General features: G+C 47.2%; 1 protein-coding gene across 1 annotated transcript in view; it reads left to right on the top strand.

Moving 5' to 3' along the window:
• Window positions 1-18363, top strand: part of PODN (podocan) — a 286283-nt gene that overhangs the window by 248756 nt on the left and 19164 nt on the right. Inside the window, exon 9 of the mRNA XM_085602596.1 lies at window positions 14800-14948. Coding sequence (XP_085458722.1) covers window positions 14800-14948 — 149 coding nt within the window. The remainder of the gene's footprint in view (window positions 1-14799; window positions 14949-18363) is intronic.

Genomic DNA, 18363 nt, shown 5'->3' with positions numbered 1-18363 from the left:
TGTGCCTGACACATTAACGGTGGGTCTCTAAAATATACAGAAGGAAGATAGGGGGCACTAAGTCCAATATTCGCTAAACCTGCAGGGTTATGTGGCATGAGAGTACTGTATTATTGTGAAACAAAAATCCACTGTAAAAATGTTAGTATATGGCACTAAACCAAAAGTCAGGGTAATACCGGGCAAGAGATCAGTGTGGCCAAGGGGACAATCAGAAGGGGAAGGGCATGTATGAATCACGAGATCCAGACTCACATAAATGGAACATGAATAACGAAATGGAACAGGCCAATCTCCTGTAAAATATGGTGTGTGTACTAAGCACGATTAGGTGAGACCTTGCAGACACAGGCACGCTTAGAAGGTCTTGGCATATGTATCAAACTTTCTAACTCCTCTTCGTGTAACACACTGAGTGGAATGTTCAAGAAATTAGTTAACACAACAATGGTGAGAAAGGTGCAGCTAATTAAACAATATGATGTCATAATAATGTGTGAAGTTTGGGAGTAACTGTGACAAAAAAAGTGGAAAGGGTAACACAAATGTGATGCAAAACGTTGCTTTCAAGTGCATATGACGTATTTTCAGCTTACTTTCAAGCGCCAGCTAGTTTGTCAGCAAACACCTCTCTTTATTCTTGATGAATAATGGAATTTTACATCCAACTCGGGGCGCTAGAGGGCGCCGGACTGTAATGGCCGCACACCTGTGAGGCTCTCGCCAGCCGGGCGAGTTAGTACTTCAGTAGACCATCCTACATCAAGGAAATAAACTCCTTACCGACGTCGGGTGTTGAGCTGGAGCTGGAGCGCACCGGTGGCGAGTCTGGGGCTGATCTGCCTAGCGGAGCGGGAGAAATCGCTGCCGAGGGTTCCGGCGGCTGCAGCGGAGCTCCTGCCGGAGTATGAAGCCGGCGCGAGTCCTTGCGCGACACCGAGGCATACACGTGGACAGAGGGCCGCGGTGCGCGGCGGCTGCTGGAGGCGGCGGAAGATAACTGGTGCTGTGGACGGACCTTCCGACGGATGGGGAGGACCTGCTGGAGTGCCGGTAAGGCGGTGCCGAGCTGGGGCGCTGCTGGGGGCTCTGAGCTGCGTGCCGGCCGCTACCCGCCGGATCTCTCCACTTTTAGACAGGGAGGGGGGAGGTGCGATACCTGCCCGGAGCTGTCCCTGGAGGTGCGGGACGAACCGAATCCTTGTAGCCTCCCTCCCCCCCCCCTCCTGAACCACGGCGCAGAGACACTCCCGCGGAGGCCGCGCTTGCCGCATACCTTGTTAAAGTCCGGCATGGGAGACTGACTATTGCCGCCTGGCCCCCTGGCTAATAACCCGCGGTGAATGCTGCTGCAGGCATTTCTGCCCCACCGCTGCTGAATCGTTCATGCCAGACACACGCTATTAGAGGAAGCTGATCATCTGGTCGGGCCGGACTGCTCGTCGTCACCAGGCCCCAGGAGGCCTTTGCGGGGGGGCTCCGGCGGAGTGGCGGCCGTGCGCTGCAACTCATCTTTCGGATGGGACATTGTGTTTGGCGATCTCTGTAGTTGGGGTCCCCCGCATTAGTGACATCGTGCCCTTTCCTTTTCGCAAACTATGAGTGGGGCCGTGTGTGGCAGTGGCTCCGGGCTCCGGGCTGTTCCTTATCAAGATACACACCGTGATCCTACCAGCTCTGGCCGGAGTCCCCCATACTGGTGGCCTATAGGGGAATCTGTCTCTGATACCCGGCTATAATGGGGAAAACAGACACTAAGCAATCCCGACTCCCCTTCGAAACTCAAAAGAAAAAAACCCGCGGCCCTCCACCGGGAGACGGCGATTCTGATGGAGGAGACGCTGACGACGTGGACTGGAAGGCGCTCCTGCTCAACATGCAGACTAGCCTCACCTCCATTGACACGAAAATTGACGGTATGTCTCGGCGCCTAGACTCTGTAGTACATAGGCTCGACCAACAAGAGGAGCGAGTTAAGGAGTCGGAGCAACGGATTTCTGGGCTAGAGGATGGGGCGACGGGCACCGCCATCAAAGTATCGCACATGGAGAAATTACTGAAGGTGATCGCCGACAAGAACGAGGACTTAGAAGCGAGGTCGCGCCGCAATAACGTGCGCCTTATTGGTCTGGCAGAGTCTACATCCGTTGGCAAAATGGAAATCTTCATTGAAAAGCTCCTGTCCGATCTATTTGGCGCGTCCGCCTTTTCTCCGCAGTTGGTGGTTGAGCGAGCCCATCGCACCCTGGGCCCTCGTCCCGTGCCCGGAGCCCCCCCACGGCCTATCGTCATCAGATTTCTGAACTATAGGGATCGCGACACCCTACTTCGTCTAGCCCGGGAGAAACAACCTGTCCAATTTCAAAACACTACACTCTCCTTCTTTCCAGACTTTACACAATCGGTGCAAGATGCGCCGTAAATTTGGGGCGGTCAAGAAACGTCTGATCCAAAGTGGAATCCAATACTCCATGTTGTACCCGGCTCGCCTACGGGTGGTCCATCTTGGCAAGCCTCATGTTTTTCATGACCCTTCTCAAGTGGAACTCTTTCTCAAAGATCATAGGGGCTCCCGGGGAGCTGCCGGGTCCTCATCGGAAAGGGCTGGCTCCCGATCGCCCACTTCTGCGCTGGACTGATTAAAAGCGTCATGGCCATTGCTCTGGCCCATCAGGTTGCTCCAGTCTTGCTTTAGCTCACGCCATAGGCCCGGGCCCGAGCGCCCGCTGTGCGCATTGGTCTGTACCCTGGCCCTCGCAGGGTGAGCCGCGGCACACCGGACTCTATTGCTCTCATGGTTTTCCTTGATGTTACTTAACTAAGACCTCGCCCCGGCATTTGCCTCCCCTTCCCGCGCCTTCCGCTGGCTAATGCGCCTGACGGACAGTGGGTGAAATATCGGGGGAGGTGAAAGGCAGGTCCGGACCCCTTGTGTCCCCCAATTGGGTGTTCCCCAGAAGGGTAATGACTTGGTATTCTGTGTTTGCAAGGGGTGGGGGAGATGCTCGGCATGTTTGGGATGTCGGAGTGGGCGGGTGGGGAGGGTTTCAAGGGGTTATATTTGGTTTGTTTGAATTCAGTTTGGGAAAAGTCAACATGCATAGTGTCCTTGCACCATCTGACACCTTCAAAATACAGTGGCATACGGAAGGGACTTGCGTGGTGCGCTCCCGGACCTATTCTTCCACTCTCTGCAGACATGAGTCGCGCCGTACACACTGACATAGAAGGGGGAGGGCTGCTCTCTGCTATCACCTGGAATGTTAGAGGCCTGGGAGATCCGAGGAAGCGGAGACACATCTTAGGGGCGTTGGACAGATTAAGGGTGCAGGTAGTCTTCTTGCAGGAGACCCATATGGATCCCCACCGCGGTGGTACATTTGCCGCCCGATGGGCGGCACACTCTATTTTTGCGCCCTACTCGTCCTATGCGAGAGGCACCGCGATTCTGATAAAAAGAGAGGTCCCCTATACTCCCCTGGGCACCGTAGCCGACCGGGAGGGACGTCATTGTATGGCTTGGGGAAGGATAGGTGTTGAAACCGTTACCATGGCCTGCTCCTATGGCCCTAACAGTGATGACCCTAGCAGCTTTATTGCTCTCTGGAACAGAATCAGGGAAGTGGGATCCACACACCTCATATGGGGGGGGCGACTTCAATGTGGTGCTTGATCCGGCGCTAGATAGGTCCAATCCCTCTACACTGCACTACACCAACACTCACAGATACCTGCGCGACATTTGTGATACACAGGAAATCATAGATGCCTGGCGTCACCTGCATCCGACTCAGCAGGAGGGGACACACTGGAATACTGCACGCGCCACGTGGGCCAGACTAGATTACCTGCTGATTTCCAGAAGTTTAGCTCCCTCGCTGGTCACAGCACAACATGTAGGCCGTACGTTCTCTGATCACTCCCCGGTGCTGGCTAAATTCCGCTTACCTGACGTGATGGGGAGATCGCCCTCCTGGCGACTCCAACCCAACATTTTACTTGACTAGCTGTTCCGCACAGAACTGTGTCAAGACATTGAGGACTTCCTATTGCATAACAAGGGGTCAGTGGAATGTGTCGCCACCCTATGGGTGGCGTTGAAGGTCACAGTGCAGGGAGTTTGTATCTCCAAGAGCTCCGGTGTATTGCGAGCCCTGCGTTCCACATTACACAAATTGGAAACCACATTGCACACATTAGAAACTCAACCCGATTATGCCACTAACTCGGATGCGCAAGCACAATACCGGACGGCACTGTCGGAGTACAAGTCCACAGCGGAGAGAGAGGTTAATTTCAGGGGTAAATACTTCAGAGCGAGAGCTTATGGGGAGGGAGAGCGCCCCGGGAGATTCCTGGCGGGCGTGTTTCGCCCCCAGCGGAGCTCAAATTTTGTATTAGAACTGGAGAGCGACGGAGGGGCACCTTTGCGAGACACAAAATCGCTACTGGATGCCTTCACTGCCCACTATTCGGCCCTTTACTCTACCACCAGAGTAGGTGAACTCGATATGGATGACTATCTGAGGGAACTCACATTGGGATGGCATTCGGACCGTCAGCGGGAGTTCCTGGCTGAGCCCATAAGCCTGGAGGAAATTCGAGACGCAATTGGACAGATGGCGCCGTGCAAGGCCCCCGGCCTGGATGGTTTGCCCATGGATTTCTACAAAGCCTATGTGGATATCCTAGCTCCTGTGCTACGTGAGGTTTATATGGAGGCTTATGAATCCGGTGCACTTCCCCCATCAATGCAGGAAGCTTTAATTACTTCCCTGCTGAAGCCCGGGAAACCACCTCATTATTGCGACTCTTACCGCCCCCTCTCCTTAATCAACTGCGACGCCAAGATTCTGACCAAAGTCTTGGCCAATCGATTGCAGTTGCTACTGGGAGGTCTGGTGCTGTCGGATCAAGCGGGATTCGTCCCAGGCAGGGCCACCTCCCACAACCTCCCGACCCTCTTCTCCATATTGCAGAATGTAGACCCTGGGTTGCCACTGGCGGCGGTCTTCTTGGACGCCACTAAGGCATTTGACTCCCTGGAATGGGACTATCTCCAATGTATCCTGCGCAATATGGGGCTGCCGATTGGATTCACGCAGTGGATAGGTATCCTTTATAGTCGGCCGGTGGCTCGGGTGGGAGTGAACGGTCGGATATCCGAGGCCTTTGCTATATCGAGGGGGACACGTCAGGGGTGCCCCCTATCCCCATTGCTGTTCGCCATAGCGATGGATCCGCTGGCTGCTCGGCTCCGACAGCATCACAGGGACAAGGCTCTGCGCTGCTTGCAGCGAGAGGTGCTCATATCGTTGTACGCGGATGACATCACGCTGTATCTCCGCGACCCTGCTGCTAACCTTAACCCAATCTTGAGGGAATTCATTCGGTTTGCGGGCATGTCCGGAATCCATATTAATTGGGGAAAGTCCACTATATTCCCACTCACCGCGGCTGCCCAGCCGTTCCACCTTGATTATCCATTGAAGTGGTGCGAGGATGAGGTCCGATATCTGGGCATACTGCTCTCTCTGGATCGGGAAGAATTGATGCGCCTGAATTACGGCCGCACATTTGATCATATTCAAACTTGTGTGACCAGATGGATCACACTGCCGCTCTCTTTTGCGGGTCGTGCTTCTCTCATTAAGATGGTGGTACTTCCCAAACTCCTTTACCTCTTCTTAAATATCCCATATTATCCGGGCAAGTCTTTCTTCCAACGTTTGCGCTCCGAGCTTATTCGTCTAGTTTGGGGGGGGAGACGACCACGCCTGAGCTGGGACGTATTAACTCGCCCATTCGCGCAGGGGGGATTTGATTTACCAGAGTTTGAGCTCTACTACTATAGTGCTCAGGCGCACTACGTATATCACTGGTTCCACCCCACTCCCTTTATCCCGCAAATAGCAGTAGAGCATTGGCTGGCGGATCCCATCCCATTGGAGGGTGCCATATTTAGTGCACCAGAGGCAAGGGTTGTGCACCATACCACAGTTTCCACTTCAGTCCTGGCATGGCGGCATATCGCAAAACGACTCCGCACGTCCTTGATGTATTCCCCATTGCTTCCCCTGGCATACCATCCTGAGTTACCCGTTCTGCAGGAACGATTATTTAAGAAATGTATGGACAAACTCAATATTAAGACTTGGGGCGACCTCTATAAAGACGGACAATTTCGTTCATTGACACACATCTTCGCAGACAGCACACCTACCCCAATGGACACATTTCTCTACATTCGACTCCGCAGTGGCGTACGTGCACTCACGGAGGGATTCCCAAATGAACCACCCACCTTAGACCCTTTGCACTTATTGCTAAAGGCTACCACTCCAGCACACGCGGTCTCCAAGCTCTATCACTCACTACACGCTACACCGGACCTAGAACCCTGCAGGGCACGTACAAAATGGGAGGCAGAATTAGGGGTAACCGTTGAGGACGAGATCTGGAGCTTTTGCTGCCTACAGACCGAGCAGATCTCCTCCAGCAGTAGATTCAGGGTTATCCACTACAAGTTCCTGCATAGGCTTTACTGTACTCCTGCTCACATGTGTAGGGTGGGCCTGCGAGAGGATGATCTCTGTTGGCGCTGCCGCTCACCAGCAGCGGACTTTCTGCACATGGCCTGGAACTGCCGGGAAATCGCCGACTATTGGTGTCAGGTATACTCTGGCATTTCAGAGATGATTGCTGTCCCTATGACACCTTCTCCGACGCAGGCACTTCTGGGCTACACAAAAAACGTCAAGAAACCGGTTCGCAGGTTCACCACGGTCGCTTTTCTCATAGCGAAGAGACTCATAGCATGCAGATGGGGGAGAGGCAGGGCTCCTAAATTTAAAGACTGGATCAAAGATATGGTACATTGCCAGGAAACCCTGCTTAGATATGCAGAACTTTTGCCCTCAGCGTCCAGACCTGTAGATATTTGGAGTCCTCTCACAACCTATCTGTTATCACATCCACAGACATAGCATGCCCCCAGATAACCAATTGCTCAGACCCTACACTACTGCCTGGACTGAATGGCCTGGGGGGATGGGGGTGGGGACTCAGTCGGGTGTCAGTTGTCCAGTTATTTCCCTCCTGACATTTGGACCGGCTCTCCCGCTGCTGACTGGCAGGTTGGCCGGGAGCTGCCACAGCCCACTCCTATGATGCGGGGGGGGGGGTGGATGATAATTCCCGCTCACGGCTCTCCCGACAACTATGGATCTACCACTGTGATTATGATGTGTTATATATTGAAGACATGCCATGGGGGGTTGCCGCGCATGTCGGATCTTTCGAATACAAAAGTTCTGCATGTTCCTACGGTCACTGATAGAGTACAGGTTACACGACACACAGCATGTTGCAGCCCCATTAACTGCCGTACCATACGTCGGAGGTTCTTGTGACGCTGCCGGCCCCTAGCGGGTTGTAGGCGGACAGCTGTGTACACTGCCATCTTTCATCTCGCATACTCTGCAGCCGGCCACTCGTTTGGTTGTAGGCACAGGGGCTGTGTATTGTTTATTCCTGCTGAATAAAGGTTTTGTTGAAACTTAAAAAAAAAAAAAAAAAAAAAAAAGAATTTTACATCCAACTCAAATGGGTTTCCGTGCCGGAAGTAGTACGGAAACAGCACTGTTAGCAGTCACTGAAGATCTGAAAAAAACTCTTGATCAAGGCGGTTATACTGTTGGATCTGAGTGAAGCCTTTGAAACTGCATTTCATCCAATCCTAATCCAGAGACATGAAAAGGCTGGAATTACCAGTTTAGCCCTCAAATGGTTTGCCTCTTTTTTGAACAACAGAAGCTTTCAACTCTATGAGGATCCTTTCGTTCAGATTCACATCATTTAAAGTGTGGCTCCATTGAGCCCTACACCTTTTCAATGGTGTCATAAGCAGAAGACACGCTGATTAAAATCTTACTTACTCCTGATATAGTAGCGGTCTCCAGTCAACTAAATGCATGTTTAAAACAGGTAGCAGGTGGATGTCTGTCAGCAGACTAAAATTAAACGGCGACAAAACTGAAGTGCTTGTAGTTGGCAATAACCCCTCAAGTTGGGCTGAATTGTGCTGGCCTGACTAGCTTGGTGACCGCCCTGCCCCAAAAACCAAAGGTTAAAAAGTCTCGTTTTTTGGATTCACAGTAAGCTCACCATGGGAGTCCAGGCCACAACACCAGCATCAAGATACTTTGGCCTTTTGAAGGCTCTCAGAAAACTGCTGGGCCTGTTACCCGGCTTTAAGCAGAGAGTGGTAGTACAAAGGCTATTACATTTAGATTATGGGAATTCTGCTTATCTGGGAAGCCCTCAATCAGTGGTCAAAAGACTCCAACTGGTATAAAATGCAGTGGCACAGACTATGTTGAAAATATTGAAACATTATTCAGCCTCATCCACCATGGCCTCCCTACACTGACTGCGAGTATGCAAGAAGATATAGTTCAAGGCCCTTTGCATAATCCATCTGGCTGTGTATAAGAAGCGCACTCAACTTCCACAGCATCTGTTACGCTCTTACAGCCCTCAAAGATCACTATGACCCGCTGATCTAAGCTACTTACAGTCATTAAGATCAAGAAAGCTAGGAGTGGAGAGTGCTCATTCACTTATTTAGTGCCCAAATTATGTAATGCTTTACCTGTAGCGTAGAATCTTGGGGGTGCATCACGATGCCGGTGGGACCGCCACTGACAGACCGTTGGTGGCAGTCCCACCGACAGACAGCCCTTCAGGCCGAACTCCGCATTACGATGCAGGCGGTCAGACCCTTGACTGTCAGGGAACGGACTGCCACCTCAGATAGGGTATACTGATCCAAACGTGGCGGCGGTTGGAATCCATTTCCGACCGCCTGTTCGTGGAGGGCCCACCGCCATGGAAACACAGCTGGAAAGGGACTTTGGGGGCCCTATGTTTGGACCTCATCCCCAGTGGGCCACTGCTAAGTGGCCAAAGAGGAACATGTGGTGGCCCCCAAATATACATGCACCACATGGTGCTAGGAACACGGTGCATGGATGTTTGGAAAGTTCCCTTTTCTCCTGTGGCTTGTTCTACAGCCCTTTGCTGGGCCGTAACACAAGCCGCAGTAGAAAAAGGCAGTTTCTGACCACCTACATGGCCGTCTTATCAAAATATGGCAGATGGGACTGATAACTCCTTATCATGCAGGCTCAATGCCGCTGCGATCTGACCCCCATCATAATGAGCCCTTAAGCTGCAGGAAACAGCTGAAGACTTTTTTTTTTACTTGAGGCATATGGATTCTAAAACTGGTATGATCTTTTAGCACTGGGAAATGTAAAAAGAACAATTGATGGACAGAATGCGGAACAATGTCATACTTCCAACCCAGTACAGATATCTGGGCCTAAATCCATCGGTTTTTTTGCTCACCATGCCGTTCCAGTTTGGACCTAGCCATATGCAAATCAGTCTTGACCCTGCACCCAATGAGAACAGTCCAGCCCGAACTGCCAGGCCAGGTCCTTCCTAGACTGCAAACAAGCATCCTAGGACCGGTAACTGGGCCTTACCCTTTATCAGCCAGGCTAGCTTGAATCCAGTGGCACAGTGAGCAAGGGACCCATGTCTGGGCATACCCATCCCACTTAGGTGAAAAGTGCTATGCAAACAAATGATGGACCAAATGCTCAATAAATCATACATTCGCCCCCCCAGTCCTGAGATCTCGGTTAAATCCATCGTTCTTTTGCTCACCATGCCACCCCAGTTTAGACCCAGCCATATGCATATTTTCATAGCTGGAGCCAAGATTTTCAGAAAACAGAAACCCAAAACCAAGCTGTCAGTGCCTGATTACTATTGAGTTCAAAACTAGTGCCATCAATTGCCCTCTTCAATGTTTTGCATGTTTCCATTGTCCTTTATTTTAACCAGCTGTTAGGTGATCTTCCATCTGGATCGTGATGAAGGCAGACCAACTTCAGGATTCATGAAGAGTCTGGGGGTGTGACATCAAGTCACTACTTTCACGCTCATGGCAAAGAGTGACTGTAACAGAAGAAGCTGAATTGAAGTCCTGACCTTGCGTCATGCATCCACCTTGGAGACCTATTTTTCAGTTGTACGCTTCCTTGCACCTTACACCCACCTCGAAGGTGTACTGTGAAAGGGTTCTCTTCCTCTCTAATCTGTGTATTCTCCTCCAAATCAAATCTATCATCACCTCTGTGGATTTTCCACAGGGCATCTCTCACACTTTCACCCCTCCTCAAAAGTTTGCCTTGGTTGTTGCAGTGGTTGTGACACCTAGTCATTTTTTTTGTAGCTTTTTACCCCGCAAACTTAGCCTTTACCTGATCACCGGGCTACATTACACAAGGGCAGATTTGTTGGACCATTTTAGCCATGGAACAAAGTTCGAAGGGCCCATATCTGCTCAGCATGTGCAGACTTTGGCCCAGAATTATTAAGGACTTGCATTGTCCTTGTATGAAGCAAGTTGTTGCAAGGTAACACAAGCCCTTAAATGGTTTTTACAAAGCCACGCAAGGGGCTATTTGCTCCAATTTGTGTGACTTTGTAGAGCAATGCAATGCAAATCAGCGGCTTGCACTGCATTGCATTGCATTCCATAGTGGTAGGAGTTCCATTGGTGGAGCATAGGCATTCTCACCAAGCCACCCACGGAATTTGACACAATTCCATATTTACTGAAATCAGTAAACCTGGGTTTGTGCAACAACGGATGCAACCCAGACTGAGGCGTAATAAGGAGAAATATATTTATTTCTGCTTGTTACTTCCTCTTTCTGTGTGTGATGCATCCCTATAAGTATTGTTTTGTGCAGTAAAGTGTCCCATTAAGGGTGCCTGCACTAGGAACCTTCAAGTGCGCCAGCGCAGGGAGAGAGCTGAAGAGTGCTATATAGTAGTAGATATGGTGCTCTTCCACTCTCTCTCATTCATGCAGCACCACAACTTTGCTTGCTGCCCTGTGTTGCATGAACTTTTAATAAATATGCCCCTTTGTTTTTAAGTGGACCTAGTCCATCATCACCAGTGGTTTATTTGTAAAAGCAAGAGTGCCGGTGCCCAAAGCTCTGCTCAGACGCCAGCAGCCAGTGCAATTGAATGTTGGTGTGCCCAAAACCAAGGATGCATAGTCTTAAATACCTCATGCCTCTTTAATCCACTAACAGACACTCCCGGCCTCTTTATACCACTCTTGCAGGTTTCTGCTTTCTCCCTTTGGGTCGATTTTCCTTCTTTCTCCTCCTCATTCTTTCTGTTTTGTGTGCTTTTCTCGCTCTTGCTCTCTGGTAATGTCTCAAGCAGAAAAATAGGCACCAGTCCCCAAATATGAGAGCCTGTGATCCCCACCAGCAACCACCGGCTCAAATTAGGCACTGGTCAATAATACGTGTCTAAAATCTCTAAAATGGCTCCCTTGGTATGAATGGACACGTCAAAACCCTTGACCTTATGCAGAGTGGGCTGCACCACCCCAGTTCGAGCTCCTGCATCACGTACAGTTGCCAATCACTCTGCAGTCTTCTCCCCATTACTTTAGGCTTGAAGACGACTTTCTATGTTTTATCACTTGCTGAAAACGAATCTCTTCTTTTGAGCCTATAGCCCTGCCACCAGATGAAGAGATCTGCTTCAAGTGGCCTCCTTCTTAACTTACTTCGTTTAACTTTTTCTTCTCCCAGGTTTAGTCTGAGCATTACATAACTCCCAGAGTAAAAATTAAATGTTACACTCAGAGATTTATGATAACGAAAACAAAAGAATGTTTTTAAAGAAAAAAGATTTAGCTTTGCAGCAATCATATGTAAATGCAACTCACGCGCTTTAATGCGTGGGTTCTATTTCTATCTAAAAGTCAGAGTTCATGTGTTCAGCTAGGTGCCATATAAAACCTACCATCTGTAATTGTTACATGCAGCCATTTCTCTCTCGAGGAAGAATTGTTCGCTAATTTAGAATTTGATTCATGGAATGTAGCCAATGTTTCACAGATCATCAGAGAACATTAATATGATTAATAACACCCATGGGAACACAGTTATCGAATAACCGCTCATTGTGTTCTACAAGTAACAGGGTTACTGCGCACCGCCTTCACACGCAGATATACATCTGTGGAACATCTGTGGAATGAGTTGAGCTCCAAAGCACCTCTGTTCAATTTTGATGCATACACCTGTAACTGTAACTCTGGACTGTTTGAGCTTTGGCAGCTTTAAGGCATGGGCAACGTGGGAAATTGCCCAGTGCCTTCACTTCCCATGGGGCTCCCTGGTAACGTGACATAAGAAAGTTGCTACAACACCAGCTTTTTCTTTTAATTTGACAGCCGATCATGGTTAACATAATGTTAAGGCAAGATTTGCTAAGGGCTTGTGCTGGGAAATAGTAATTTTCGCTGGAAAGGTGCCCTTTTCTCGGTGTAAATAGCCATTTGTTCTTCTTTGTGTCACTTTGCCTCAAGTGGGTGTTCCTTAGGGGTAACGGAGCTTATCAGCACAATGAGCCATAGATTTAGATGCAAAGCTCGATTTACTAAAAACTTCCAGTCTGGGCTTTGCGCCTAAAAATAATGCCTCTTGCAGCATGCGCTAACATGGAGAAATATTTACATTTCTTCAAACATTCGACACAATGCTTGTGTGCTGCACTATACAGCACACATACAATGCGTGGAATGTTTAAGAATGTGTCTAGGTAAGGGTTTTGTACTGGAAGAGTATGTTTCCAGTAAAAATCCTATGCTAGACGGCATGCACACATCTCGGGACCGTGGGGCAGAGGTTGTGCGTGGAGCTAAGCAGAGTGTCTGTGAGCCAACGCTACGACAGTGAGCAGAACAGGCCTGCTGCCTTCCTCTTGTCCAATGTAACACAGCAACGTTTTATTCCTGCGCTGTGTTGTGTTACAACATAATATCTCTGACTCCTAAAGTACTTGCCTTGTCTACCCAGCTTTAATTCTCGCACCTGCAGGCAGTTGGTGATAATGTCGTGTTTCTCTCTCATTACTGCACCTCACCTCTACCTTAGCGCTCTATCTAAACCACTCTCTCTATATATCTACTGCTCTGTACACCTTCATCCTCCCTCTCTCTCTCAGGTGTCTCTACCTTACCTCTGCCTACCTCACTTCTCTCTCAATAAACTCTGAACTTAACTCACCATAAGTTCACTGCCTCACCTCGCCACCTCCTTTTCTCTTGTTCTACCTCTGTTCATTGTCCTTCACCTCTTGAAATATGTTACCCCTTTCCGGCTACCTCTCTTTTGCTACCTCTGCTTCCTTTTCTCTATCATCAACTCCTCCCCCACCCCTTTGTTTCCCAATTTTAAAAAAGTGTGTGTATCCATTAACACATTGTTGCCAAAATAATGGGTCAGACTGGTGCATTGAGTAATCTTAAACTGATGTATTATAACACTATGCCCACAGTCTGTGTAAATTGTGACAGTAATGTTAGGACAGTTTTCTAGAACTTCCATATGTAGAAATAGCTCATAGAATATAAAAAGTGGTGACCACATGACTGCAGGTCCTCTGACAGCTGCTAGAGGGCAAAAACCCTGAGTGACATGTCTTCAAAGAAGTAGCATATAGCATGGGACCAATTTTATGCCAGATTCTCAGACTAGGCTAATACAACTACCTGTCAGTCCCACTTTGCGGCTTTCTCCTTTGTGGATTTATGTAGTGGCTTTAAAACATTTAAGGCAGCTGAATCCCTTTTAATGGCCACAGTTTGAAGACACATGACGCAATGGTGTCTACGTTGGTGCACGGCTGCTGTTTATGCACTGGTGCAGGGGAGAAGGACAGGAACGTACTGTATCTTATAGATATGGCGCTTTCCTGCCTCTTCTATTTTGAAGCATGGCAGAGCAGGAAGGCATGCTGTGCTGCCATGCATCAAAATATAGTACATGAGACCCTTAGTATTTTATCCTTTTAACATTTTAGATCCACTAACTGAGGGGGCTTGGCCTATGTAGCCATTGTCAAGATCACCAAAACCTAGTTGGAGGCTACTGCCCCTCCATTCGAAATTTCAGACTGGTGTTCCTTTGAGGAGGCTTCCTCCTAGGATGTCCGCTACTCTATCAAAGGCTTGTTTGTGACTAGGGAAGTGTGTTGTTAGTTTCAAGCCATATTTGGCAGCTAAATGTCTAGCACGCTGTAGACATGTTATTCAGTTGTAGAATGTTATGCTGCCTTAAAGAAGTCAGCATAGCTGAAAGAATTCAAATGTATGCCAATTGCCAATGTATGCCAATTGGAAACTGCTTCGTCTGCTTTGTCAGATTTTATTTAAAAAAATGTCACTCTATCTGGAGGTGTCACATGGAGGGGGTTTCATAGTAGGTACTTGTTTCATGATAAGATAAGAGTGAACTAGCATGTATAGTACAACGACTGTTCAGATGAGGTTCCCTGTGTACCCTTGCCATCAATCAGGATGCCAAGATGTCTGACTATATTCAATGGTGCTGTAGAATGACCCATGAAGTTGGACAACGTTTTGCTTCTCTTAGTGATGAGAACAAAATATTAATTATTACATTAAAGGTTTGGACCACATATACATTTTGTTTGCATAGTAAAAAAGATTCTACTATCACCTTTCTTCATGTTTGCATTTTGCGTTTTAGAATGGTTGTTTTCTTTGTTTGAATCATGCAAAATGTAAAATAAATCTGTGTCTTACTTGAAATTGCATTCTGGATTGAAACTGAGCTACTGATGTCCTAGAAATGCTTTTATTTTACTGTTTCCATTATTCATCTTCAGATTTTAGATTTGTCTGAAAATCAGCTTTCCTATATCCCATCAGACCTTCCTGAGTCGTTGGAATATCTTTACCTTCAGCATAACAAGATTGTGAAAGTGCAGGATAGCTCCTTTGACTCTACGCCAAACATTAAGGGAATCTTCCTCAGGTATTGTTGCTTATACTTTACTCTCGATTTAAACCACTAACCAAAAATGTTCTCAGGTGTTTCACCAAAAAAGATGAAAGTCAGCTTCTCTTTATTATTTGCATAAGGATGATTACAATGCACTATTCTGTAGATATTAGCTCAAAACATGGCTCTTGCAAGGTAAGTCATGAAGCTCTTTGGAATATACATCCTCGATGGCATACTATTTCACGTAATCTGGTTTATGCATTAACATTCACAATGGTTAAGTCATGATCTAGTTTCCATTTGTACATGCACCAATGTATTATCCCTTATATAAACACATGATTGCTAATTGTCAAATTCTTGATGCCCCGGATATCTTCATTAAATGAACAAGTCTGGAATTATATTCAAAATAAGTAATACAACTACTTTACTAAAAGTAAATAAAGTAATGCTGTATCCTATTCACACCTGTATTTGAAGTAAATGTATGTTGAACGTTTAAAAACAAAAGTGGGAACATTTCAGCTGGAGATTTAAAGTGAGAAAGTTAATATGTGAAACTGTATACACTTAAAGGGACATGCAAAATGTAAACAGGCATTGCAAAGCCAATAGGTCTGGCGTTGGCTGCCACCCTTTTAGCAATTCCTGTTTTTTTCACATGGTTTTTGTAAAACTTTATTGTTTGGGAAGCTGCGAACCCTCATTAAATCTAAAAAAGATGGCTAAAGGCAAAAATGCTTTTCTGATCTCAAAAAAACACATTACCATGGTATACTCGGTACTGAAGGGAACTACCTGGTGTTTACAAACAGCAACGTGGTATTGTTCATAGGTATGTTGGCGCCGCTAAAAGATTTACACTCTAGTTTCCTGTTCTCTACTTCTAGGACGGTGCGGTAAGGTGTAGAGAACCACAAACTCTACAGAGGGAAGCAAAGCTAGCACAAATTATTCTAATTCACCAGCACACGTGAATATAAAAACATCAAAGTCTTTCAGGCACATGCATCAAGTAAAATACCGGTCGCAAACGGGCAGATTCTCAGAATCTGACCCTTTGCTCCCGGTATTTTTGCATTTGGGATGCATCATCCCAAATGCAAAAATCGCTATTTAAGGAATCTCAAAATTGGGATTCCTTAAATAGCGATTGCATTTAAGGAATCCCTAATTGAGATTCCTTAAATGCAATGCATTACAGTTTAAAAAATAGCGATTTCGCTATTAGCGTGAGCAAATTACCATGAGGCTGGACCTCATGGTAATTTGCGAAAACTTAGAAAAATGCACTTATTTGCATTTTTCTAAGTTTCATGTTGCCCACACACATGCCCTTAGAGCATGTGTGTATGCAACATTTGTGCAGAGTGAACATACATGGGTGCAATAGGGTGTCATTTTGACACCCTTGCACCATCGAAATTGCGGGAGCAATTTGCGAGTACCTACTGGTACTCGCAAATTGCTCCCGCAATCTCTAATTCATTCCTATGGGCCTGGAGGCCCATAGGAATGAATGGGAAGACATTCCTTAATTGCGACTCGCAATTTGCTAGTCGCAATTAAGGAATTTGTGGGAATCGCTATTTCTTTAGCGATTCCTACATGCATAGGGTTTTGCTATTCCTTAATTGCGATTCCTTAATAATCGCTATTAAGGAATCGCAAAACCCTATGATGATGCATGTGCCTGATAGTCTGTTAATGACAATCATAGCAAGCCAAACAAGTCGAAGAGTCATGAGTCAAGTCTTCTTCTTTTCTTTTATTCAAGAAGCCTTCATAAGAAACTCCACAGCCAACACGTGTTTCGTCGTGTAGGGATTGTGGTCCCACGACTTCCTTAAGGCTAAATTCCTCGTTTAATCATGAATTTGAAATGTGGTACAAATTCCAGACCACACAGGGTTCTACTTTTGGACGGTGATATAGCAAAATTCTCTCATTTCCTGTTTCCACACACTACGTCAAATTCACAGTAGGCTATTGGTATGGTTGTCAAATGTCAATACACCGTCCTCCGAAACATAACTCGGCTAAGCCGAGTACAGCTGCTGTACTCGGCTTAGCCGCGAGTGATGTTAACCAGAGGTTTAAGTAGGCTGACTCATTGCCCCATGCTGTATGCTTTAGTGGATTTAAGAAATATGAGAATGACACAACAACAGACCAATGGATGAAGAGAGGTGGCTGAAAGCCCCTTTAAATAAATATATTTGAGATATTATTTTAGCAAAATCAAAGGTTCTTCGCAAACACCAGATCTAAAAAGTGAGAAAGGAAAAATGTAAGAAACAAAAAGTGAGAAAAACACTAACTGCAATTAAACTGTTTTGAGTTGCCTGAAAGTGAGACTCAATAACCCTAATTGTACTGTTAACTTTAACCCTTAACTATATTATGCTAAACCTAGCTGACAGACTTTCCCTTACCCAGTCCCACACTAAGTCTGCACTTAACCTCACACCTAACCCTAACATCAACCCTTTCCCATACCTATTCATTTACACTATCCTTATGACAAATCTGAACCATAGTCCTATCCATAAAGCCTGAATTTAACTGTTGTTTGGCTATGCAATACAACTTACACTAACACTGGTTTAAGGATTCACCCATACCTTGCTATTACCCTATCTGTAAACTCATTTTGTATTTGTTATCCTAAATCTTATCCTTTCCAATGTTTAAAACATTTTTTCTCAATTTTTTTAATTTCTCAATTTTTTGTTTTCCCTTTGACCTACAAGTAATTAAAGTAGCGGAAGCTCCTCCGTTAAAGCAGAGGAGCACCCCCCTTCCCCCCCCCGCTGAGAGCCAGCAGATTCAAACAAGAAAAACAAAATGGTAATAAAAATGTTTTATTATCATTTCATTTTTCATCCTGCAGGCTGGCCGCCAAGCCGACTAGGGCTGGGCGGTGCCATCCTGATGGACAGGAGCTGCAGCAGGGAGGAGTAGTGGTGGGAACAGGCACTGCAAGTTTGCATGTCGGTTTGGCCGGCCGTCTAAGGACGGCCAAACCGACATGTGCCCTTGGCTGCCTTTTTACAACTTTGGCGGTTTTAATGCCAGCCCGCCGTAACGGTGGGACCGAGTACTCCGCCAAGCAGCCGGCCTCCCCGCCCACCGTATTAGGAGTTTCCCGCGGGGTTGGGGGATGCAAGGCGGTAGAGTCACGCTGGATTCCGATGCTGCCTACACTGCTGACTGCTGGACACAACCAGAACGTGATCCCAGCTGGGGGTATGTTAGCATTTTAATATTTTTGCAGTTTGTTATAGCGCTAACCTGACACGAAGGTTTTGGACCAATGACATGATATAAGGGCTCAATCACTCTCGGGTCAAAAATTGGCAAATTTTACTGCCTTTCTGCCGACTCACGCATAGCGGTGTCCCCGCCAATTAAATGTCGTCAAAAAGGCAGGTCATAAGTA

The sequence above is a fragment of the Triturus cristatus genome, chromosome 4_2 (genome assembly GCF_964204655.1).
Source record: "Triturus cristatus chromosome 4_2, aTriCri1.1, whole genome shotgun sequence".
Lineage (NCBI taxonomy): Eukaryota > Metazoa > Chordata > Amphibia > Caudata > Salamandridae > Triturus > Triturus cristatus.
The sequence above is the reverse complement of the archived record's forward strand: the minus strand, read 5'-3'. Positions and strand labels throughout refer to the sequence as shown.